The 26,768-nt window shown below is 39.4% G+C and overlaps 3 protein-coding genes and 1 long non-coding RNA gene across 4 annotated transcripts; 3 read left to right on the top strand and 1 right to left on the bottom strand.

Annotated features, from left to right (window-relative positions):
* Positions 1-692: 692 nt before the first annotated feature.
* Positions 693-2,872, top strand: s100a10a (S100 calcium binding protein A10a). Its single transcript, XM_020640218.3, has 3 exons — positions 693-828; positions 2,355-2,516; positions 2,608-2,872. Exons 2-3 carry the CDS (start codon positions 2,376-2,378, stop codon positions 2,767-2,769), a joined length of 303 nt encoding a protein of 100 aa, XP_020495874.1. The 5' UTR covers positions 693-828; positions 2,355-2,375; the 3' UTR covers positions 2,770-2,872.
* Positions 2,873-6,920: 4,048 nt separating this feature from the next.
* LOC109988688 (ictacalcin) lies at positions 6,921-8,835 on the top strand. Its single transcript, XM_020640252.2, has 3 exons — positions 6,921-7,071; positions 8,290-8,441; positions 8,529-8,835. Exons 1-3 carry the CDS (start codon positions 6,996-6,998, stop codon positions 8,670-8,672), a joined length of 372 nt encoding a protein of 123 aa, XP_020495908.1. The 5' UTR covers positions 6,921-6,995; the 3' UTR covers positions 8,673-8,835.
* Positions 6,956-8,117, bottom strand: LOC136177158 (uncharacterized). The gene is made up of 3 exons (XR_010664799.1): positions 7,984-8,117; positions 7,663-7,817; positions 6,956-7,497 (listed from the first exon to the last, which is right to left on the bottom strand). It is a non-coding gene; the product is annotated as an uncharacterized lncRNA (long non-coding RNA).
* Positions 8,836-11,420: 2,585 nt separating the features above from the next.
* On the top strand, positions 11,421-26,416 carry snx27a (sorting nexin 27a). The gene is made up of 13 exons (XM_020640227.3): positions 11,421-11,841; positions 14,966-15,191; positions 15,367-15,559; positions 15,926-15,990; positions 16,562-16,666; positions 16,795-16,873; positions 17,183-17,346; positions 18,730-18,819; positions 20,429-20,578; positions 20,743-20,871; positions 21,175-21,234; positions 21,392-21,440; positions 22,362-26,416. The coding sequence occupies exons 1-13, from the start codon at positions 11,534-11,536 to the stop codon at positions 22,430-22,432; spliced, it is 1,689 nt and encodes a 562-aa protein (XP_020495883.1). The 5' UTR covers positions 11,421-11,533; the 3' UTR covers positions 22,433-26,416.
* Positions 26,417-26,768: the final 352 nt, after the last annotated feature.

A 26,768-nucleotide genomic window follows, 5' to 3' on the forward strand; every position in this document is an offset into this window, starting at 1 on the left:
GTAAAACTGAACTTACAAATAAAGAACTAAGTAAAAAAAAAAAAATTGTCTCTTGAATGAAAGAAGATTAGAAATGAAAACACTCAAACCATTACCTCAAAATTATTCTGAGGTACTTGAGCCTCCCTTGTACCCCTGGCTCAATAGGATAAATGAACCCATAAGAATAATATTAAAAAACAGGTGATATTGAAAAATATATATATTTATTTATATATATATATTCCAAAAAGTTATAATAATAAATGAAAAAAAACAGGTGATTTTAATAATGTAAGATCAACACAGGGAAAGACTTCACCATAGATTCATCTGTAATATTTACACGTGTTCGTTTCTCACAGGAACACTTACTGAAGAAGTTAACAGTGATGTCTTCAGTTGGTTAACTCTTAATCCAATCAGATGTGTTATCAGTCACTGAGGGACTATCCTGTTTAGTAAACCTTGTAATGTGTAATCAATATTTGCTGACTTGGCTTTGCTGATCACATCATTTCTGTGATTCCATCATGTTTTAATGTCAGTATAGTCCAACAGGCTTTTTTGTTTTGTTTTGTTTTTTGAGTTTGAAGACTTCCTTATAGTGAGCTTTCTTAATAAATAACGTTACAGTAATCTGTTAAGCTTACAAACTTAATATTTGTGTTATAAGCATGTTGTTAGCGCCTCCTATCAGCGTGTGTCAGTATCACAGTTTGACTCATAGCACACACTATGAGCACACAGCAGCAGGGAGGGGCTGGACTATAAAGATCTGTCTCACTTATTCCCAAACTCTGAACATTCTTGTCTCTCCTCTGCCAACACTCGTCCCAGCTCTGCACGGTAAGAAATAACACTATACTGTAGGCACAGCATATACTCGGTTTGGGTATGTTAATATTGTACTGGATTAGTTCTTCATCTGACAATGAAAGACTTGGTGGTGCGCCCGTTATGGTTTTTTTTTTTAAACACAGTCTAATCTAGATAATTATTTGCGTAACGAGGAGCTTAGTGTTTTTATTTCATATTGTCCTACATTTTTTGAATATATGCAGTGAACTTAGTATGGAGTTTAAGTGTGACCAGAATTTAACTAATTTTAAGCCTGTCAGTATATCTGTATGTAAAGATGGGTTAAGCAGCACTCATAAAAGTTTCAAGTTATTTCTTCAGTTTTTTAACAGATTTAATTTCCTTGTAATCTAGTTAAAACTGTATAGTTTTGTGTGTTAGCAGGTAGGCACAGTTAAACAGGGTGTGGTTACACTGAGTGCATGGACTCTGCTGCTATAGGGCACAGTCTCATTTACTGCATTGTATTTCAACATGTTGGGCCTCAAAGCATTTCTTTTTCTTATTAGCTGAAGTTTTCCATTCCTTCTTTCACTCCAAAAAAATTCACAAACCCTGTTTTCCCTCCCACTTCTCATTTTAGTAACTCTACAGTAACAGCTTGGACACAGTGTTCAGAATGATCTGAGTATTTTTTTCCCGATCAGTGCAGTATGTGTAGTGGTTACTTTAGCTATAAGCTTTTTCAAACAACGTAATAACAGAGCGTCTCTAACTTCTCATGAGCATTACTCATGGGTGGGCAGGGCGCTGGAGCAGAGAGCAAAGTTAAGCTTTCCCTTCATTGGACTGGATCACGTCCTCCTACTGTGGATGAGATCATCTCTGTTACAGAACAGAGGCAGACCTCTATTTCAGCTAGAACTTAAACTACAGGATCCTCTGATGGAGCTCGTTCTCACTGGAGCCGGCTGCAGTTTGGTGACGAGTCAGTTCCAGAATTGGTTTCTTGTAAATAGAAAATAATAAAAGACTACAGTCTCCACTGTGATGTTCAGCTATTCTGCCTTAAACTCCCTCATGCCCCTTTAAATTCATCCAAAGTGTCATCAATGGAGCATGTAAGAGATTCTTCTGATAAGAGTATTACTTTTCTACCATAGCTTACAACACAAATGAGCACTTTTTTTTTTTTTACCTATTTAGGGTACTTTTAGCTATTTATGACCTAATGTGAGTGTTAGTGTGAATGTTTGTATGTTTTCATGTTGAGCCTCAACAAAAGGTAATTTTCTGTCACAATGTGATAGACAATAAAGTTGTTTTTTGTTTTTTTTTAAATCTTGAAAGGTAACAAAGTGTCCAGTCAGATCCCACTGAACACGACCAAGGAAGTGGCTAAATGCGAACATTAGCTGATTGAAGCTAATTTAAAACAACATCTTTATGAAGTGCATGACCAGGTCCCTCTGAATTCACTCTCTTCATGGACTAATTCAGAAAAGTGGTTAAATGGTATGATTTTAGTACTTTTGTACAAGTTACAAGTGAACTTTTTTTCCTTTATTTTGTAGACCAAACACACCTGAACAACCATGCCTTCAGAGCTAGAGTCAGCCATGGAGTCCCTCATCAAGGTGTTCCACAAATACGCCTCTAAGGAAGGTCAGAAAGCCACACTGAGCCGGCGAGAGCTCCGAGAGCTGATGGAGTCTGAGCTGTCAAACTTTCTTATGGTGAGAAGCTGTACATTTATAACCACAGTTTACAGTTCTTTTTTTGTTGATGCCTTCCTCACACCAATTTTTTATTTTTTTTTCACCACAGTCTCAGAAGGACCCTGCTGCTGTGGACAAAATCATGAAGGACCTTGACACCAACGGCGATGGCCAGGTGGACTTTGAGGAGTTTGTTTCTCTGGTTGTTGGACTGTCCATTGCCTGTGAGCAGTGCTACCAGATGCACATGAAGAAGATGGCAAAACAGTGAAAAAGACAACAGCAGGAGGCCGAATAGGAAAGCCACAAAGCATTTAAATTTTTGTAAAAAATTGAATCATTTCAACCATTAAATGGACTGTAGAATTTCAAAAGTGCTGTGTGTGGTTATTGTAAGTCTATGTTAAGTTGTGTTTGCTTCCAATTATCAAAAATTGACAAAAGTCTTAAAATCACTGCTCTTTTCTTGTCATTGTCTTTGTGCTGATACACACACTGGTATCTTAGCTTATTCCAGAGACCTCGTGTACTCACTTCCTTGGCAGTTGTAGCAGCAACATTAGGCGTTATGTTGTAATTCATTTCATGTCACCTGGGTATGAAAGTTCAGACAAACCTCTCCCTGTCTGTTTGATAAGGTCTGACTTATCCCTGCTCTGAGGAATCTGCAGAATGTTCCAGCCACAAACACACCTCCTCCAAGTTGATGTTGCAACTCAGCTGATTATGATTCATTTATTTTACAAAGAGAATCAAAGTTGTATCTTTGTTGTTTGTGTGATTAGATAAATCAGGACAGAATGGCACAGTGACAAATATGCAGGGCCTGAGCCAGGGGGCACAGAGGGTCAGTACAAAATGTTTTTTCCCTCAAATTCTTCTCATTGTGCTTCATATCTGGTGAAAGCTGAGCAACTCCAGAGATGAGTAGGAAAGTCCCACCTTCTAACTCTTTTACTTTAAGTTTTCCATGCAGAACTGCTTCTCTGACTATGTTAGCACTGACAAACTCAACCACAAATATTTTTCGTATATAATTTTTGGCCACAGTTGCTCTAAGGTTACGAAAATAATAGTTAAATAAGCGGAACTTTCACTTCCTGAGGAGAAAACTATGGGCAAAAAAAAGTCTCATAATGAGCCTCTTCAACCCTGCACACCTCCTTGGGCACAATGTTCATGGTTACTGAGCAAACACTCAAGTTGCTATGTTATGACGCACAGTTTTTTTTATTTTTGTGTGTGTGTGTGCACGCGTGTGTGTGTGTGTGTAGCTAGAGTTCATAGTCAGCCCTCTGTTTACACAAGAGCCACTCCCATGTGATCCAAAGCTGAGGCCGGGAATTCCTACTTTGCAGGCTGTTTTTTTTTTCAACACGCCTTCTGTTCTGCAGTTGATTTTTTTTCTGTTAGTTTGTAGATATATACATGCTTCATGTTTATCATGTGGGTTAAAACAACACCACCATTATTTGTGATAAGATCAATAACTTTATCTGAGATGAAGCAAGATATCAGATGAGGTGGGTCAATGAACAGACCAAAGCTTGTTCTCTGAGTAAGAACATCTTAGTCACAGCTTTTTTCTCATATGTTGAAGATGTCTCACTTGTTGTTCAGTGAAGGTTTGTTGCTGTGTAACTTTGGAGACTAGTAAACAATCACTCATGGAAGCCACACCTTTTGTCGACCCTATACCATCAAACATGCTGGTTGAAGCTGTTCCTATGGAGAATCTCTTCAAACTGTTCTCATCTTCATAGATGGGGAAGTTGCTTCCTAAAAACAACAATGCATTGTGTGTGTTTCTGTTTCCTTTTTAAAGCTGATTATTTGCTCACTTTACTGATAGATGAAGAACAGATTATTTTTCCACAATGCAAAAGTAAAAACAACCAACCAACAGATCTGTAGACTGGTAACTATTTTATCTCTGTATCCCAGCCTGGCTTGGCCCCATCTATGAAGAATGTAAACAAGGTCGAAGTTAGCTACATAACTGTGGTTCCCTTAACACAATAAACTGACATGTCAGGGCAGGAAAAGCATAGTAGTAAATACTCAAATGAAGATAGCAGTATCCCATAGTTGCTTCAGGTCCTTGTACTGTAAATGATGGCTCACTGTCACCACATCATGGCTTGCCAAGATGAAATGTAAAACTATAACAGTGTTAACACCTTTTCCTGCTGTGATTCAAATCTCAGTCTAATCTCTGCTCTGGAAAAAAGGGAGTGTATAAGAAGGAGAGAATTTTCATTTTCTTGAAACTAGAGTTCTTGTAGCCTACAATTAAGAAGCGACTCATGATGCCAAAGATATCGGGGTTGGAGGGGAGGGTGATGTTATGTATAATATTATATTTATATTCTATATTATAATATAACATATTTGCATAATTAACTGAAATAATGATAACACACACACTTCATAGTTTTTACTAAAGTCTTTTGGCAACAACTAATGCATGTAGGCCCATTCTGTTGGGTCTTTTTTTTTTATAAAAACAATTGTATTGACGTTGGTTTTGACAGCAGTGTAACACTTTTGTTTCCTGTGGGTCCCGGGGTTACGCAGCTTTTTTTAAGATACAAGTAAGGGGGGTCCAAAAAGGTGGGTTGTATAGCATTTCTAAAATTATGACTTTATTGACATATTGGTTGTTTAATCAAAAATTGCTGTTGTTGGTTTCCGGGTTTTTAGGTTCTGTCGCAGAAACATTTATTTTTGGTATTCTTTTGTTTGACCACTAGATGGCAGAAGAGTACAACTTGAATCATAATATTGGACAGGAGTATTTGATTTTCAAACTGCCCCAGCCTTTCTGCAAATACTTTCATATCAGAATCACAGCTGGAAATGATACAGATTAGTGTTTCCATGGTTACACCCTCCCTTATTTGGGAATTGTGAGTAAGATGAGGAAGTATGAAAGTTTGAGTAATGCTTTCCACACAGGCAGGGACAATCCAATATGCACAAAAATGTATTTATACAAACAATGTTGCAGAAAACATGATTGTTTGTCATTTCACCGTGCCTCAACTTTAAACCTATGATCCTAACTGAACTGAACTCTGTCTGAAGTTGTTAATTAGAGAGTGAAACAATTGCAGCAGACCACAAAGGAGAGGAAGGAAAAGACCTTTGATTTTCTTTTAAACTCAAAGTCAAACACCAGACCACACACACACACGCACACACACACACACATACACACACACACACACACACACAGAAACAAACACAGAAACAAACACACAGAAAGAGTTGCTCCAGTGCTAATTCTTTTCCTCCCTGATTTCTGCTCTTTGCAGAATGACTCATGATTGCTTCAGGGACATGACTCTTAGTCACAGCTTCCACCACAAAACTGCAAGGAAGAGAGGACACAGGACCATAACAATCACCACTCAGTGAGTCACTGCGTCCGAGGTTTTCACTTAAGAATCATGTGCATCCCAGACAATTAAAAACAAGTAGACAAAGTTATTTATATTCACACACAACACCATAAAAGTGCCTCCTTGATACATGCATAATTCATTCTGAACAAACATTACTGTGCACTGCTTTGTGTGCCTGGGTGAGATTTTTAAAGAGGGCATTGAAACAAAGTACTCACTCAACACTGTTGCTCTTCAGACTTCTAAAAAGTCAGAAAAATGATCAAAATGTAATGTAGTGGGATGTGTTTCAGGAAGATTTACATTGTGTGGTAAGCGTTCAAACTCAAACAAATGGCAGGGAGAAGAACAATCATGATTCACATTCACAGAAATCTTTTTCTATGACGTAGTTAGATTTCTCAAACGGCTTCAGCGTTTCCTCTTTTTGTCCCCCGAGAGTTTATGGATTTTTTAAATTTCTTAATTCTTGATAAACTGTTAGGGTAAGGATTTTTATAAAGACCTCTAAAAGGAGCAGCTGTATGAGCGTGCATCATTTAAAAAAAGCAAAAGTCATTTCTCTCTCTGTCTCCCCTCATTTGTTTGCCAAATATCATTTTTAACTTTCAATGAGCAAGACGATGCAAATACTTTTAAATGAAACATCTGACTTTTTATGATGAAGATAGTCATAAAGGTACGGTACACTTTTAAGTTTTCTTTAATAGTCTTGTGTTCTCTACATTCTTTAGAGAAATAAATGCAGGTTTAAATGCAGGCCTTCAGTCATCATATGGGGGGAATAATGCATCAAATGATACCAATTTGTCAGCTTTGAAATTCCCCTCTTAAGGCAAACACACATTATATTTATTACATTTTAAAGATATGAAGCATAAAATGATCCACAGCAGACTCTTAACAACTCCAGCAGGAATAATCATCAGCTGTTTGTTGGTGACTGTCTTAGCAACATAAAGCCAGTGTTTCTTAGAGAATAACTTGGGCAATGCAGAGTGTCATTGGGTAGCAGTAGGAGTGGTTGGAGATGAAAGGAGCATTATGGAGGGAGGGATCAAGGGTGGGGTATAAAGCATCCTAAGCATCCATGTCTGCATCAGTACGGCTCCTCCAAGACCCACTTTCACTTTCTCGTCTCCTTGAGTCTCTGCAAGTCAGCTTTGGTGAGTAGAAACTTTCAAACATGCTTGCTGTCTGTTGCCTGATCGCAGTTAAAATTTGTGCCAAAACGTTTAACTTTTAATAACTTGTCATAAATAGCCATAAAGGCATTTTAGCTAAAATACAACTGCAGAGTTACCAGCTCTGTGTGCATTTCGTTTTTTTAAGCCAGCAATGATTTCCTTTCCTCTGTCATGAGAAAAACATTGCAACAGGCATTGCTCATTTTGCTCTGGTGCAAGTTATTTAGCACACTTTAGCCTGGAATATATATTTTTTTAATGATGCACTAGAAGCTAGTGTTGAGCTTTCATTCTTATTCAAACCTATTAAAAACATCAGGACCGTATGTGTTAAATTCTGTGTTCCTCTTCACTTTCCATCTGCTATGACAGTGTGATGCCACAGTTTCCTCAGATCACCACACCCTAAAGACACAGTTGCAACATCTGAGTCAGAATACAACAAGAACGGACTCTCTCGGGTTCATGGAGTCGGTGGAAAACAATAAAACACATTTTCACAACATGCAGAATTTTAGAGCACAGAAGACACTTGTGGGACTTCAGTCAAGTCTTGACCTGCTTCTTTACCTTGTTCAACGGAGTTACCTAGAGAGCTTAAACTGTTGTCACAACACTGTCCTGACGCTGCATCAGAGACCGGTGACGGGGGGTTATCTGGGTCCCGGTGGAAACCAGGGGGTTATTTTTATCCCCAGTTCTGTGGAAAAATCAGACGAAAACACCTGCAGAGTGGAAAGCAGCGAAGTTAGCCACTACTTATTTCTTTAGAACTCTTAAAGGATCTTTAATGTTTCTGTTTTGCCATTACATGTGTGTAATTGTCTTTATTTTGTACATGCTGAATGAATCATCCACGTAAAACTAAATAACTCTTACTTAATCCCTCACCAAACAAACAGTTCCTACTTTCCACGGTTTCCTCTCCTTTCCTTGCAGCCATTTCCTGTTGATGCTGTTGATTTCAATGCATTCCTCAGTTAACTTTCCAAAATTCAGCCAACATTGCCGCATGACCTGTAAAAGTATCAGTGATAGGATGAGATGAAGCAGCATTCAATAAGAGCGTCATCAGCTTCATCCGTTTCTGCAGCTTGTGAGCTGAGGATATATAAAGAAAATTCAAGGTCTGTCTCGACTGAAGATGTGCTTTTATAATGATTCACTTTATAACAATTTTCCTTTCTGTCCTCTTAGAGTCAAATATCATCATGTCTGAAATCCAGACTGCCATGGCCCTCCTCATCAGCAATTTTGAAAAATACGCTGGCAGGGAGGGGGATAAACACACCCTGAACAAGGCAGAGCTGAAAGAGCTGCTTCAGAATGAACTCGGAGAGATGCTGGGGGTGAGTGACCTCTGATCCTTCTCAATTTAGGTCTGCAGAAAAAAAAAGATGATCGGTTATGTACGCTAACCCTCTTCTCACCTGCAGAAAGCCACTGACAAAGCAGCAGTGGACCGCATCTTCAACGAGCTGGACTCGAACAAGGACAACAGTGTGGACTTTGAAGAGTTTGGCAAAATGATCTGCTGCCTCACTGTGATGTGCCACGAGTACTTCATTGGCAAAAAATAGGGGTCCAAGCGCCACCTTGGGGCCATCATACAGAGCTGCCTTCCTGTTAACACAGCTGTTCCAAGGAAGGAAGAAGAATATTCGCTATTAACTTAAATACCAAAAATTCACAAAAATGCTTGTCGTTACGATTTATGACAAAATAAACTTTTTTTGACTTGTTCACTTTGTGTGTCTCTGAAAGGTTGGGGGGACAATATTTAGCTCATTAAGCTCATAATACCTTTTCCACGATGAGCTAAGAGTTGACATATGCTTTAAGGCCTTAACTCTTATAGCTGCATTAACTTCAGTTGAGGAACAGTATCACAGCAGGCTAACAGTCCAGACGTTGTTTCACACACTTGTTTAAACTAACATTTCGATTAAGAGTGTAACATTCCCTGCCCACCTCAATAGGCCCTATCCAACCATACTTGCTCTGGTGTGACCTGGGGCTTGAGGTTCATAAAAATTGCTAATGTTAGTAAACTTTTAATGAAAATTGTGCTGTACAAGTTACATGTTAGAGTCAGATGGTTTACTTTATTTGCTCCTTCTTGAATAGCACATTTTAGGATATAATTCTGTAATTATTGGGTCTTAAGCTTAAGCTAGCCCTGCTTTAAATTAGCTAATTTTAAGTTAGCATACTGTTGGGCACTAGCTAAGCTCAGTGGTCAGTGTGCATAGTGCATACCCCATGTCAGTGGCCCCCAGGTTGGCCCCAGGTTGGACTCCAGCTCTTGGCCCCTTGCTGCATGCATCCCCACCCTCTACACAAGTCATTCCCATCTATATACACTGTCCCATCTAATAAAGGAAAATTCCCACAACAACAAAAAAAATTACTAAATTTTTACAACTAAAAAATCACCAATAAAGTAAGCTTATTTTAACTTTACCTAAATGTCTGAAATATATATTTTTTAATTTTCTATTTTTATTTGGAAAAGAGTTTCCATGTTTAGATTTCGCTTAGAGTAAATTGTGGCTTGCAGCTTCTTTTGTGATTGTATATATCGATACCAACCTGCATTATTTCTAAATACTACATTTTCCCTCTCTGTTTTAAATTCAAATTCAAATTCAAAAAACTTTATTTGTCCCCGGGGGGAAATTCAAAGGCATGCAATTCAAAACCAACATCAAAATGAAGTGAATCTGCACTGTTTGACAACAATACTTCTGCTAGCTGGTATTTGTTTTGAACTGTTAAAATTGAGCTTTTGTAGACTTGAGAGTGATTTTATGATGAATACTGGCATCAGTTTGAGTCTCTGTCCTTCAAAGATGGAAAAAGAAGCAAAACATATGAAAGTCTTTCATACAGAGCAGTAAATTAACAACAGTGCAAGTACGAAACATTTTAACCTAAATATAAAGTGTCAATTTAAATACAACTTAAAGCTTAAACATGACTTAAAAATACAAAATATAAAAAGAGTAGATATAAATGGACAGTGATCGGACTAACAGATGTAACCAGATGTAAACAGAACTATGTGCAGTAAATGAGAAATATATATATATACAGAACTATGTGCAAGTAGGCAAATACTAAATGATAAGTTAATAAGGTGCATGGTGAATAATTGGAACAACAGAACTAGTATCTACAATACAACTGTAATGGTATAAATGAGATAAATAAAGTGACCGTAGTGCAATGATGGATAAGAAACAACAGGAATAAAGTAACCAGAACTGTATGAATACTGATATAAAATGGATAGAAAAAAGTGATGTAGTGCATGAGACCAGATAAAGCAGAGGCAGTTAAGGTGCTTGGCAAATGGAAGGAAGCTTAAAGCTGTAGTCAGTAGCTTGACTGCACATCCCTGTTTGGATGGATATAGCAAGATAACATAAAAAACAAAGCACAAGAACATCTCTGTTTGGAGTCAATTTTTAAACGGGGTCAGAGCTTGCTTTGAACTATTCCAAATAGTTAAGATAACTTTGTATCACTGGCTGAGGATTTTTTGATAAGCATATGCACACTCCTTGGGCCCTGCCACGGCCCAATGTAAAACAAAAAATAATTAAAAATTTAGGAAGCCAAAGTAAAAATAAAAAGTAATATTCTTTGAGGCCCCTGTCAGCCTTTGGCCCTTAGAATCTTCCTAACTTTTCTCCGCTATACACCTTTCACATACAAACAATAGACTGTAAATAATAATGCTAGCCTATAAACAGTCTAGGATACAAACCCTTACTCTATAAAATAAAGTACAATTAATAGCCTAAGGGAAATCATTAGGGCCTAAATAGTTTAGAAAAGAGAATAATACTTTAAAAAGCCAAACTTGTGAGATAAATAAAACTAATAGTCTTTTAATAGCCTACACTTTGGCTGTGTCCTAAATCACTCACTCATTCCCTACTCCCTACTCCCTACTCCCTATATAGAGAGTTTAATGCACTTTGTCTTTTGTTAAAAATGGCAAAGTCCTTTTTGTATGTATATTAAATAAAACTATAAAATGCCTATTAAAGTAATGTCAACACAATCTCTTAAGTCTGTTAATATCATGGATTTAACAAGTTAAAAACAAAAAGTTACTTATGGATTAAAGACTTTCCCTGATAAGTAAGGGACTCAGCAACACGGTGAACTTGGTTATCTGTTAGTCATAATAATGATAGAAAGATACAGAAATAAAAGGATGAAAGGCAGCACACATAGCAGACTGTCGGTGACGCCTCCGGGAGGTCACGTTGTGAGGCCGTGTCTTGTGACGCTACCGAGGGGGCGGGGTTATCAACAACAGAGTCGGTCTGTGGAGCTAACGCTGCTGAGGGACACAGAGCCCGAGTGTTGTTTTGAATTTGCTAGAAGAAACCGACTGGAAGAGGGGGGCCAGGGCCTGTGGAAAAAGATGGCGGATGTAGACGGAGATGATGAAACTCGGAGCACTCTACCTTCAGCATCCCGTAACGGTCCTGTGGTCGGTTCTGGCACCGCGGGTCAGATCGCAGCTTTGGTAACGTCAGGTCCGCGGACCGTGAGGATCGTTAAGTCGGAGTCGGGCTACGGGTTCAATGTTCGCGGTCAAGTCAGCGAAGGAGGACAGCTTCGGAGCATCAACGGGGAACTGTACGCTCCTCTTCAGCATGTCAGCGCTGTGTTACCCGGAGGAGCAGCAGACCGAGCCGGGATATCAAAGGGTGACCGGATACTGGAGGTGTAAGTCAGCGTCTATCCTACCTAAGCCAGGTAGTTAGCATGTACAGCTAGCTGCCCTGGTTCAGCCCGTTTTGATGCTTATAAAGCAGAGTTACCATTATTCGGAAGGTAACGCTACGTCACCTGTCCCTTATGACAACAAAAGTGTCATTTTAATTATCGAAAAATGTATTTGGGCAAGTTTAGGTACATTATTGCCCGACAAATCATTAGCTAATGTTGCTACATCAGGCTAACCAGCTTACATAAGTTGGACAGAACAGGCTGTGCATGTTGATTAGCTTTAGCTCGCTACTAAGCCAGGTAGCTGTCGTCTTTGCGCTTTGAGTACTTCAATATGGTTTGTGAGTACTAAGGTATTAAATTGACAGCATTGTTGGCATTGTATTGTCGTTTGCATAATAATAATAATAGTAGATGTGTGTTTTGAACCTGCCCTAAGACAGTGGACGACAATGTTGTCACTCTAATTCATATAGAATAGAATAGAATAGAAGAGAATTACTTTATTGATCCCTAACTGTGAAATTGTGGCGTTACAGCAGCAGGTTGTACAAACACACAATATTAGCAAATCTGAACACAATATAATATTAAATACAAAGTAAATAAGCACTAAAAATATCAAAACTAAGAATGGGAATATATACAACCAGGATTTAACTTAGCATTACTAGTCTTAAATATGATGGATTAAATGTGCATGTGCAAACACAGAGTTGTAAATGGACAGTATTGACATAGGGAGCTGTGCAATCAGTGATACTACAAGTTAAAGTGCAGGAATGTAGACATGTTATGTTATATGGTCTTAGGATGTGCCTCTCTGGTCATGTAGAGACAATCTTATAAACTATTTACATGACACATTTTGGATTCCTATTATATTGTTTGCCATTTTGTAAACAACTCTTGATAAAGGAATAATCCTGCAAAACTGTCAATTCTAGGAGCAATCCTGACCTCACAGCACCTACTTAAGTCACTGTTGCAGGTGGATCTTTAATAGGGTCATCATCCAGTGATAAACTCAACTGTCCATGATATGAGCACCATAGTTGTAATTCTAGGCAGTAATAAAAGGTAACTGCTGAAATGAATACATGGAAAGTTATTTGTAAGTCACATCCAAAGCCCATTATGTTTTGCGGGCCAGCATAATCCTTATCACATGTATTGGAGCTTTTCAGTTCTTGTCTTAACTTAACTAAAGGTTAAACTTGGAATAAGAGAGAAGAGAAAGTACAAAAACTAGGAACAAGTTTGCTGAGGCATCAAAAAGGTTTCAGCCAACCTGTGTTTACTCCATGGTTGCATTTCTCTCTGACTTCAGTCATATGACAGGGCCTGCGCTTATCATGTGACTTATTAACCAGCTTGATCATATCGCAACAACTCAATGACATCACCATAGCAAAGTATGTTTGTTACATGTAAGCATTTTAGTTCAAAGTTTTATGAGCAAGAAAAGGCAATATTCCCGCTTCAGTGGTGATATCAGGCGATTAAACAGTGTAGTGTTTGGTTTACAACATCAGATTTGTCAAGGTCAGCTTTAGAAAGAAACTGAATGTCAAATAAACCTGCTGCCAAGAGGTGTTTTATGCTACTGTGTTAGACTATTGCGCAATACAATATTTGAATCTTTCCGGCAGTGGAAAAACCCTTGGACCTATAATTTTGGCCAACACAATCTTCTGCAGACTAATATTAGTTAGTTTGTTTTTTACCATTTGCAAGGCTTCACCTTTGGCACTGTTTAAGTTGTTATATGATTTCTTCAGTGTTTGGGCTCTTGATATAAACATTTAACATATTTAATGTAAGTATTGATCAATGTAAATGGCTTATATCCAAAAGTTGCAGCCCTACTTATACCTATACACATTTGAACAACCTACTTTGTTGTTGAATGGTGAGGGAGATGCGTCTCTGGCAGGCATTGTTTTGTTTCTTTGATGGGATCAGATTAGCATGAGATCAAAACTTCTTCCTTTGTCTTCACCTTTTTTTTAGAAATTTGTTTTCCACTACCGTCTCCTCCATACGACTTATTTGTGCTTTAATTGAACCAGGACACAACGCAGATAAAAATCACATATGGATACATGGTATGTAGTGGAATACTGGTATGCTACCACTCTTGCTGGCTCGCTCCTCTTCTATGTCCATCCTGCTGTTTCACATAGGAAGATTAGCAGAGACACCTGATGCCCGTGCCATCTGGCCTCAGCGAAGCCAAGCAGGGTAGTGTCTCATGCCCACAAAGTAACAAGAGACATCAGAGCTCTGTTGCTTTAACTCAGCACCCCTTAAATTATGTCTATCAATGGAGGATCAACACATTGTGATGGAAATTAACAGGATGCTAAACTGTATTGTTCATTTGTATAGTGGTCCATCCATACTGAATAATTTATTTTTCCAGAGTTGAGATCAAATTTGGTTGCATTTTTCATAAAATTTGGTTGAGCTTATCATAAAATGATTACTCAGTTAATATTAGATGTGGAAAAAAAGCACCAGATTTTGATTGATATCGTGAGAGAACCTGAGTTGAGGGTTCTGAAATTCGCATCGGGGGAGTAATATTATCATTGCATCCCTGATTATTTATTTTTCTCATAATCCACTGCACAGCTCCAAATTGCACCTTTTGTACATTTTGTGTTTTTTTTTTTTTTTTTTTTAATATTTCCCCTTTTTCTAATTCTATTTTATATATTGTAATATCTTCTTATACTGTATTATTTAAGTTGTTGCTAGTTCTGCTTTATTTCCTTACATACACCAAGTCAAATTCCTTGTATGTGTAAATGTACTTGGCAATAAACCCCGATTCTGATTCTGATAAGCTCAACAAGAGATGCATTTGAAATATTTTTAAAACTGCGTCACTAAAATATTCTTTACTAATATTTCACACAGCAGCACGGTATCCTGCTCTGATCAGGGCTGAAAACCAGAACTGTTTCTTTTGTGTTTGAGGTATTCAAAATGTAGCAATGTAATTTCATCATGTGCTAAACAATCAGAAAAATAGTTTGTTTTCTCTCTGCTGACTTTCTTTTTATCTCTCCTTCCCTTTCCTTCCACCTTTTTCTTGTTGTCATTCTTCCTCCAGTAATGGGGTGAGTGTGGAAGGTGCCACCCATAAGCAGGTGGTGGACCTGATCCGTGCTGGGGAGAAGGAGCTCGTTCTGGCTGTGCTGTCTGTTCCAGCTCTGGAGGCTGACGGATTGGAAGGCGGGGAGGATGTCCAACCAAACTACGACTACAGCGACAAGCAGGCAGTACCCATTTCCATCCCCACATACAAACATGTAGAGCAGCACTCCGAGAGGTTTGTGGTGAGTGCAAGTATGAAACCTTTACCTTTAACTTTTCTTCCCCTCACAAACAAATGGTGAACTTTTTTTTCAGGGTGAACTTGAAAAATTCCATAATTCTTTGCTTGTAAACCCTTTGTTACCTCTCTTCAGTGCTCTTAGACATGTCTGTTCTGTCTTTGTCTTGGTGCCTCAGGTGTACAATGTGTACATGTCAGGCAGACAGCTGTGCTCAAAGCGCTACAGAGAGTTCTCAATCCTTCAGCAGAACCTAAAGAGGGAGTTTTCAAACTTCAACTTCCCAAAACTTCCCGGTAAATGGCCCTTCTCCCTGTCTGAGCAACAGCTGGACGCTCGTCGTAGAGGTCTGGAGGAATATCTGGAGCGAGGTAAGCTGATTTTGAGAAGTCACTTTTGCGGTCAAAGACAAAAATCTAACTTTGTAACTAATCTGTTAAAAACTCTATTTTCAAGGCTGACCTTCAAGTCTGACATATATTTTGAAAAAATTATATCCCTTCAAAACATACCAAATGAAGAGTAAATTAAATGCATGAAGACATAATGATGTTGAAACAGAAAATAGACCAGGCATTAGCTGTATGAAAATGTTCAACATACAATCAAACACTGAATTTAAATACAGAGTTCAGGCAATGTGACCCAAGGCTGTCCTTTTGTTTATTGATTTATTTACTATAACCACCACTCCCCTCTCTATCTCTGCATCTGTCTGTGTTCTGTATTGTCTCTAGTCTGCTCTGTGCGGGTGATCGGGGAGAGTGACATCATGCAGGAGTTTCTCTCTGAATCGGATGAGGTATGCAGCTCCTTTTAAAATTCTGATAGGGACAGAATCATTATCCTGAGCCTTGTTGAGTCATTGAGGGAGTATTTAGCTCAAAGTTTGTATCTGATTGGGAGCATAGTGAGGCTGATTTGGTGTAATCAAAATTGCATGATGAAATAATGAACAAATCCGTTTGACTTCCTCCACTGTAAACAAAGTCATCTATTCGCTACAAACAAGCATCAGCAGTTAGAGCAGCTGAATTTAAAAACATGAATGACGCTTTCGGCACATCATGACTACTCAAACAGGAGAGCCAAAACAATCAAACACTAATTGCATTGCCTTTCTAGTGTTCTGAGAAATAACACTAGCTGAGACAAATACTACTGAAGTAATCCAGCACTTGAGAAGGATTAGGACTTCTAAGGGAGAGGAGTTCTCGTTTGTTACGTAGTGTTTTGTTTGTTTTAATCCAGAAGTACTTTCCAGTCATTCAGAGCAAACGCGTACATACAAGCCGTCACACACCCTTGTTAATCCACACATGAGTTAATGTGGCTTAACAGCTGTTCTCTTTATGTGTTGTTTGGCTGTGCAGAACTACAACGGAGTGACCGATGTAGAACTGCGGATAGCCCTGCCAGACAAGACCACCATCTCTGTCAGAGTCCGCAAGAACGGCACCACAGACCAGGTGTACCAGGTAGGAACACATGTTGGAATTCTGCCGTCAAGCTCAAATATGACAATAAGTGTTGAAAAGTCAAACCATGGTATTCTAAGGGTGCAGAATTTACAAATATGACTGACTCTGTATTGCTCCTCCTGCAGGCATTAGTGTTGAAGGTTGGAATGGACAGTATTATGGCGAGCTACTTTGCCCTTTTTGAAGTCATCAACCACTCCTTCGGTAAGGACCGACTTTTATGTGTTTAGCTTGAAAAGCCCCTGAGCAGTCTCACATACACTCATGTGGTACATTACAATAAAAAATAAAAATAAACCCTCTTGGGGATGATGCATCATATGACCACTAATTGTCATAATAAAAACCTGTCTCACTAAATCTGTTGAGTTAATATCAGTGGACCTCGGGTTGTGTGTGCAGTTTTGGACAGCAAGGGCAGATAATTTGGTACAGGCAAGGATTTTTTTTAATGATGAAACAGACACTTACCCTTCTTTTCATCCCTCGCTCTCTTTCTATAATTTGTTCCAGTACGGAAGCTGGCACCAAACGAGTTTCCCCACAAGCTTTATGTGCAGAATTACACGTCGGCAGTGCCGGGGACTTGCCTGGCGCTCCGCAAATGGCTGTTCAGCTTCCAGGAGGAGGAGTTGCTAAGAGACAACCCGCTGGCACTGCACTACTGCTTTCACCAGGTAATAACAATAATTGAACCCCACTTGCCATGAACTTAAAGGAGCTCAGCAGAAAATGTCATCCTTTTTTTTTTCTTCCAGACTTTATCTTATCCTTACCGTATTAAAACAGTTCAGACTTGTCGGAGATGTCAGCACTTTTTGCCATGGATAATTTCAGCCATAATCAAGTAAATTTACTGTTTTACTTTCCCCTAACTCCTCATACCCGTCTCAGATCCAGAACACAAAGTGAGTCCCTTTAGGCCAGCTCCAAAACAAAGATTTGTGGAAAGATTAAACCCTTTTGGAAAATTGCAGGGAGAAGTTGCAGGGGTGTAACCTGGCTGTTCTTACCTAGAATCAATGTTGGTGGTCTGATGGTGTCTCTGACTAGTGCACGATATCACCACTGGCTGGTATCAAAACACCATGACTGTCACTGGATGGAAGAAAGACAGGACTGCTCCAAGAATAGCCGAACATAAAGAGACATACGCAGGAGTTCTCCTGTCTCAACTTCAAGCCATACATTTGCACTAGCCTCATTTGTGTTCTGTTGATGGAAATTCTTGTCAGTGTTTTTATGTTTCAGATTCTTTGGAGCTGTATTAAAAACTGTATCAAGTCAGTGACTATCACTACTGTCATATATACTTAAGACAACACAAATTATAACAATCTACAAAAAACAAAACTGTAATTAAAAAGTACTGAGTGTCATCTAAATGTATTCAAGTTAGCTTGCGGGCTTCAGCTCACTAAAGGCCAACGCATTGCAAGTTGCTGCAGGTTTCTACACTTCTCGTTGCCAATCTGAGGTCTGAACTGGAACTTTCCCTACAACTGTAATCTATCTTGAGTCACATCCTAAGCAAAATAACACGCATGAACCAGGAAGTTCTACATATGGCACTCTGAATGAAAAACAAACAACTCTGGTGCTTTTAAATGTCACAGCTCATACACTAAATCAGGTAACCAGGGAAACAAGACATTCTACAAGCCTGGGCTATTATCCCACAAAGTTTAAAGCATGAACTGGAAAAATATATCCTCTAATGCAAAACGCTCTTGAACTTTCCAAAGCCAAGGTCCTAAAAAGAGCTGCAAAGCTAAAAAGCTGCAGATTTTTTAAATTCTTTATAGGTTCATCACTTCAACTGACTTATTTACATTGTCAAAATCGTATCAGATAAATGGTTAGTGTGAAAATATTGATTATAGAATCCGAATTTTAAAGATTTGGTTTTTGGTTCTAGTTGGTAACCGATGGTTTGATATCTTTTGATGTTTTTAATGGATGATCCATTTTGTTCTTCGACTTTAAATAATAAATGGTGTTTTATCTCTACTTGTCCACCCAACCCCCCTCCCCACCCATGCCACCCCCTGTCCGTCCAGGCGTTGGAAGATGTGAAGAAGGGATTCATAAAAACGGAGGACAAATCCTACCAGCTGCAGAAGCTGGCAGAGCAGCGCAAGATGGCCACGGTCAGTCCCACAGACCAGTCTTTGTTCACAGAGGGGGTTTGGGCGACTCCACTTTTTGCCTGCTGACCAGAGCCATCACCAAAATGTTACCAAATGGACAGAAAAGTCAGAAACCCTTTCACACACAGAGAAAAAAAAATCCACCCTCTATGGTGAAGACCACAGAGGCCTGGTTTCACTCGAGATAAAGCCACTGAGTTTGTATTGATGTTTGTAGAACATTAAGTGAAAGTGGCACGTGTGCGAGTTTCATTGAGTAACTACATTCACTACTATTTAGCTACCCAGAACATTTCCAAGATTTAAATGAAAGGGAAACCTTGGATCAATTAGCATAAAGCAACACTTGTTTACATGAACCTGATTGATCATGGTGCTCTGAAATTGGTCAGCATGTGATATTAGAAATGTTCATGGCAAACATTACACTTTGTTAACTTCATTATGACCAGAGACTGAGAAGAACCAGGGGGAGGATCTGTACATCCTCGACTAGTGCATCTTAAAATCAGTCAAACTTTATTTATACATCACCTTTCAGACAAATGAAATTGCAGTTCAAAGTGCTTAACAAGAGTGCAGAAAAGTTATTGACGAAAAAGTAGTTTATAGAATCATCGAGAGACCAATGCACACCAATAAGAATTAAAAAAATATGTATAAAAATAAAATACGACACATAAAAGCAATAAGATATTAAATACATAGGAGAAGAATATTTTAAATTGTAGTAGGATAAAAAAGGCAATACAATAATGTTAAGATTTGAATTTATATAAAGCACTATATAAAAGCCAGACTGATTAAAAGTTTCTGTAAGTCAGAAGGTGCTTTAAGAAAGTACAGGACTGTGTGTTTTTTTCATATTGCATTGTTGAAGAATGTATAAGGATGGAGTAGTTATCACAGCTGTGCACCTTTTTAATACAAAAATATTGTGATCCAAATTCTAACTCTTGGTACATATACGCATAAAATGTTTCTGCTAAAACCCTAAACATGTATTCTTTAATGAGGCCAGCTTACAGCTATGTCTCCTTCAAAGGATCATTTCTCACAGCTAGAAGGGTCAGGCAGTCTTCTGAAAAGAATTTGAATCACAGTGATTTATCAGCGCTAAAGCATCTAGTAAGTGTAGACCGATTCAACGTGACAGTGACGAGCACGGCAATCAATGGAATGTTTAACATTTTTTTTAAATCACAAGGACCAGAAAAAAATGCTAAACATGCAGAGTGCAGAGCGGTAAGCTACGTGTAAATAAGTGGTGCTCCCATTGCAAAGAGAAAGAGGCTACAACATCAATGATTCAATGTTGTCACTGCAGGGGTCACATGTTCGTATATTTTCACAAACACACACTGTGGTTTATACTTTATCAATCACACATACACTAGAGAATCAGACGAGGTTTAATACACCACAGGAAATAGCCTCTAACACATAATGTGCCTTTATTTGTATTATAATGTATTCGTGGCTCACTGCTTGAACTGTTGCTTTATTGGACTGAAGCACAAGATGTTGAGGTAATCTTATTTAGACTGATAATAGTTGTTTTCTTCCAGTATAAGAGACCGATGTGTGTACTTTTCTTCCCGTCTGTTAGTACCTGAGTCTGTTGCGGACATGTGAGGGCTACAATGAGGTGGCGTTCCCCCACTGCTCCTGTGACTCCAGGAGGAAGGGACACGTTATCACAGCCATCAGCATCCATCACTTCAAGCTGCACGCTTGTACTGAGGACGGCACGCTCGAGGTGACTGTTTGTCTTCTTCAGTTGAACAAAAAGTGCCAACATATAGAACTATTTAAGGACACAGCTTTAAACTTGTCCCAGTTATTAAAAAAGGATAGTTTGACTTTATTGATAACTCAATGGATATTTCATTTAGTGAATGAAACCATCGTTCTTTCCCTCAGAACCAGGTGATCGCTTTCGAGTGGGGGGAGATGCAGCGCTGGGACACAGACGAGGAGGGGATGGCTTTCTGTTTTGAGTATGCAAGAGGAGAAAAGAAACCTCGCTGGGTCAAGATCTTCACTCCATACGTAAGAGTACACACACCGGCACAGCTGGTTGTCATGTTCTGTATTTGTCCATTTATTCATTAAAGCAGAATTTACTCTTACAGAGTGTTTGATGCTCAGATTCAAAAAATACAAGCAGTTTTTAAGTTACATTTAAACCTTATAATACAACATACTTTGCTGCTCATGGTATCAAAGCAGTACTAGAAGAGGCAAATACAGTGAATACATGTGTAACTTGTCACAGTGACTTTTTTTTGTAATTGTGCTGATTTTGTTGAATCAAAGGCTGAATAACTTTCCTCTCTGCTGTTTCCCTCTTAGTTTAACTACATGCATGAGTGCTTTGAGCGGGTCTTTTGTGAGCTGAAGTGGAGGAAACAGGTAAGGACCACTCCTTTCCTCTTTCATTCTGGGAAGAACATGATGCAATGACAAGCTAGAAATACAAAACAATAAGCCACCTATTTTATTTTTAAACTGTTGTGAAACCTTTTCCATTTGTATCACTTTTGCTTATTGATGTATTTATTATTGTCAGGTTGAGGAAGAGGCATCTGACAAAGACAACAAAAACTGCAGCAACAATGGTAAGCTCTAATCCTTTTTTTTTTTTAATGTACGTTTTGTCCTAAATACAAGAGCTGGCAGGCTTTTTATCACAGTAGAGCAAGCACTGAAGAGTGGGAGCCTTGATGACGGCAAGTCATAAAGAAATATGTATTCAGATGAGGTACTGACTGCTGATGTGAATGACAGAACCTATCAAGCAGCATGAATTATGCAAATTCCCTAACTGACGGAAACTGAAAGGGTAAGGACAGGGAGAGGATTTTTAAGTGTGCCCCGCTTCTTTTATATCTCTGAATTAAAGGCTGAAATAAATGTGAAAATTTGACGCATTCATAACTTTAGTTCAGTGTCATCAAATTAGATCCAGCACTAACATTGATGCATTCAGATGCACTTGTATTGTTTTATTATCTCTTTACTGCATTTTTAAGGAACAAGGGGGGAAGCTGCATTTTATAGACAATTCACCAGAGCGCCTTAGTGTACTTAACAACTCAGCGGAGAGCAAGTTCTTCTGCTGTCGAGATAATTTAGTCAAGTATTCAGTAAAGAAGCATGGATAGACACATGACTTGTTATCAGAGCCATCTCCTGGAGGGATGTTGAAACTGTTTGGCCCCATGTGAGACAACACGAGACCAGCTGTACAAGTATGTGGACGAGCAACTGCTGTCACGAGGGCGATGGAGCACCTTTTGGTGTTACAGGAACAAATAGAGAAGAGCTGAGGGGAAGCTGAAAGGGTTAAGAGGTTAAGAACATCTAGATAAGGGATTTATAGTTACTAACTGGAGGGTAGTTCAGGGAAGGTTTATAGTGACTGTGTTGCTGAGACACTGAATGGTCTGTGTTTTGTTGAGGCAGCATTTTCATAAGTCACATGACATGCAGGAGAAAAATCCTGTCTTTCAGACCTGAACTATCTCTCTGTGTTGCAGAGTATCTGCCCCCTCTGGAGACACAGCAGAAGGGGTGGCGCCACCTAGGAGGAGAGATCGCAACTTCCTAAAAAAAGCATTTCTCACCATTCAAACTAGAACTGGTCCACTTGCATTATCACAGCCACCCCCAGAGAGCGCCCATCGACAAACACAGAAAACTGAATGACGGACTGAGGCGATGCACGCCTCAGAAACAAACTGGAAGTGATATGATTTTGGAGACTGGAATAGTCACACTAAACAAACCCCAGGGATACACAGCAAGAAGAGCAATGAAGGAAAACAAACAAAAGCCAACTTCAATGTCATTTTCTAGATCTCCATAGCGTCTGTTGTTTTCACCCTGTGATGTGGGGGGGCAGGACACGAGTCTCTCTCTCTCCACTGGTTGAGATGTAACTCACGCACACACAATGTGTGAGGGGTCAGGGGTCAACATAGCACTGGGGCAGCGTTTGCGCAAAGGGAGCATCTCGATGAAGAGGAGCTGCAATGCGGGATCGCATTGTGACGGCCAGTTCTCCCAACACGACCGGCTCGGTCCAAAGCCCTCAGTGGGACCCTCGTCTGCTGAACTGAGTAGAGATGAAAACAAGAATGGAGGGATACTGAAAAATACGCATTTCCCTTCTTTAACGTAAGTGATGAAGGAAGAAAGCAGAATCGTGCTTTATGCCGAAGACGGACATTAACACAAAAATTATTGTTAAAGAAATGTCTGACCAGGAAGCGTTCTGTCTGTCAGAAAAACAGGAACAACAAATGTGTAACTTACTGAAAACTGACGTGTGGGAGGGGGGTTCATAACATTATTACTTCTGATAAAATATAGATTAATATAAGAGCTATAAAAATGGGTTTCTTGATCTAACACAGTGAAACACTAACTGAATTGCATCAAAGCAGCTCTAACCAATCTCCATTTTTCACCATGTCTTCTTGTCCAACCCATGCAGCTTCACAACGACGTCTCTTGGCAGTCTGCCATTTAATGTCAGTATGTGTATTTATCCCCCTGGCAAGTGTTTTATTGTGGTGATTTTGCAGAGTTGGAAGTCGGGGCTTTCTCAGGCTTGACGCTGCGCAGAGATGATCTCCTTAAGAAAAGGTTGATGGGCCAAATCGTTGATGATTTAAAAATGGCACACATGGGAGATATGTCCAACAGATTGTGGATACAAGGACAAGAGAGTATGAAGCTGCAGTCTCCTGAGCGGGCAGGAGAGGGCAGCAGAGGGTCGGACAGATTTGGTAGTTAGATCAAGAGCAGGACAGAAATCCTCTCAGAGCTTCTTAAAGAGTGATCCCCGGGGCTCTGTAACTCACCCAAAAGTATCACTCCTCTGCAGGTTGTGCAGTAACCACTTTGCAAGGACAGATGGTGTGTGTGTGTGTTGTACAGAGAGTAGGTGGTGCATAAAGTTTTGTGACTGCAACCATACATAGCAATGCATGCAGCTGCCTTTGTGTCATTGCAACCTTTAAACTACAGTATTAGTTGTGTGTGTTATAACATGATCATTTGACAGATTTATCATTTACAGACTTTCGCAGTTCAGTTTTGTTTTTCACACGGATATATTTCTTTATTTCTGCAGAGTGAAAAACAATTTTTTCACACTTTAAGTGCAAAGAAAAGCATGTTGACATGCTGATAAAAAACGAACTACTTCTGAATTGAGACATTGTGCGCATGTGTGTTGTGACTACTGAGCACAGTAGAGTTTTGTTTATCCCACTAAGGGCTACAACTTGGCAGGTTCATTACTGACTCATTCTTGTGCTTCACTCGTCTTGTGGCATCGACCCAGAATAAGGTTTATTTTATTTGACTGACTTTGAGAGCACAAGTTCAAGTTTCACATTGTTATTATTATTTTTTTTTTCTTACCGTTCAGCTCAGCTATCAGGTTCAATTAAATGTTTAATTGCGTGTGTGCGTGTCTGTGTCTGTGTGTCTGTGTGTGTCATTGACGATAAGCTCTCAGGCTGTGATTGGTCACGTGTTGTCGTTGTGAGAGCCGGCAAATGAAGATGATATTTTAAGTCGGTAGCACAGTGAAGATGCCAAACAGATGGAGACAAATGGGAGTTGTCTTCTATTGTCTAGTAAACAAGCACAGCCCCTCACACACACACATCCCTGTCTCCCTGCCACTTTGTGATATGGTTTGACAACATCGTTAAATGAAAGATCAAATAATGTTGTTATTTGTCATCCAGTTGTTGCCTCTGTGCACACGGCTGAATCGTACAACGACATGCAGCGAGACATGCTCCTCAGTAGCAGCATGTTGTGTGGATTGCTTGATTGAGAAACAAATTGCAGCGTGCTGATTGCTGGATGGTCATTTTGACAGCTGAAGTAATAGCCAATTCAAAGATGGATGACATTAGAATTAGAGCCATTCAACCATGATGTTGATATTTTTTTAGGATGCTGAGGAAGACACAGAAAGAGGTTGTGTGTTTGTACGCGTGTGTGTCGGCTTGTCTGTCCTCTGCTCTTACTCTCTCCAGGTTGGTCTCCCATCATCACAGGGGGGGATGTGGTTGCCGTGGCAGCACCGCGTTGGCTCAACATGCTCAGAGCAGCCTCTGTTCCTTTTATTCCTGTCAGCAAACTGACTCACCCCTCCCAATAATGTATTCAAAGCAGTGTTTTTTTTTTACTGTTTGATGTTTGTTCTCTGTCCCTGTGGCCCATGCTGCTGTGAATAGGCTTATAGAAAGCTGCTTTCTTTTTCATTATACATATTTTTGTGTCTTGGTTTGTATTGTTGGCGCCAGGTGCCATTGTGCACTCGCTCTCAGTCGCGGGCAGGTGTGCTCAGGCTGTCAGCTGTCGCCCGTTTCGGCCATCTGTGAGATAAATAGTGACAGTGTTGAGATGAAAGAGGAGAGATGACAGGAATGTTAAAGCACGTCTTTTTTTGTACGGTTGGCCAGTGTTTGTTTGTTGTGTACGCTGTGCTGTGGGCCATCTGTGTTTATTGTTTGAGATGCTGGACAGTCTTGGCTTGTAAGTGAATGATTATGTAAAAAAAGGATTGAATTTCACACATGACTTAACACGTAAACAGAATGTCAGAGAGTGCAGCACACAGATATCCACGTGTGGACTGCACATGACGCTCAGAAAAAGTTGTGTTCATCACAACTGCCACTAAAATGCTCGTCTGATTCGAGCTGTTGCTATAGCAACATATACATTTTCTGAGTCTCGTGCCAAATTGGCACTGATTTTCCCCTAACATCGTTCAGTGGCAGATATTGTCAAAGACGTTTTGAATTGGACAGCGTTTCAGGCTCAGGGTTTGGAGCAGCATTGTGAGGCGGCTCAGTCGGTCTCTCTCCTTTGACTCTGTTGGTTTTTGTCTGAACCGCCTACGTTTGTCTCATCATCTGCACTTATGTGTGGTGTCGATGTTGGATGATCTCAAGCGTCTGTCTGGGAGGGCATTCGCTGCTGGCTTTCCCGTCTCAGCTGCCATGTCCTGCCTCTGACTAACATAAGGGTTGGATGTAAGTGTTTGTTTGAAAAAGTGTTAGCCTTCGTGTCATTAACTTCTGTTCATTGCTTAGAAACACAGGGCTTTGGCAATTAGGCAGTGACATTAATTAACTAAGCCTTGTTTATCTGTCTTCAGCATAACCTGTAAATAGTTGTTTTAAAAATTTAAAAAAGAGAGTATCTCTTGAACTAAATGCACTCTTGTTCCTCCGACTCAAAACTTTTATTTATTTAAGCAGAAATTATAAAGCTTTGGGGAAATGATAGAGTACACCGCTGGAGCCACCTTCGATCACTGATTCTGTGCAGGGCACCGGCTGTACAAAGGATTAGCAAAGTAAACAATAAAACAAGCTGTTTAAAGATGTTCAATAACACCTGATTCAGAACTAGGCTACAAAATGGAGAGTTTTATATCTAAAAACACACATGAAGGTTTACTAACCGATGTAAAACAGAAAAAAAAAGTTTGAAAATGTTGTGTAGAGTAATAAATTGTAACAATATTTTAAATAAAGTTATATATTGGGAAAGAAAAGCTGTCGGTCTGCATTTATTTACCCTTCAGGATATAAAAGGGAACCTCTGACTCTTTTATCTTTTTTCTGTTTATTGGCTGGAGTCTCAGTACGCTTCCAGGAGGCTTTTAAACAGCTGTTAAATGATAAGGTACTATGGTTGTGTTTATCAATGTATGGATTCTCCTTTCTACAGGGACCCGGCCAATGTCAAAGACTCCTCCTTTAAAGAGAGAGGCCGGCCGTGCTCACCGGGGACTTGTTATCTTCATGAGTGGAAAGACAGTCGTACATTAAAAAGCTTTAAATGTCTTTAAATGTGAATGAATCATACAGCAGTGCAAAATAAATACCTTTACTAAGTGTTTCTTT

The sequence above is a fragment of the Labrus bergylta genome, chromosome 19 (genome assembly GCF_963930695.1).
Source record: "Labrus bergylta chromosome 19, fLabBer1.1, whole genome shotgun sequence".
NCBI classification, from domain to species: Eukaryota; Metazoa; Chordata; class Actinopteri; order Labriformes; family Labridae; genus Labrus; species Labrus bergylta.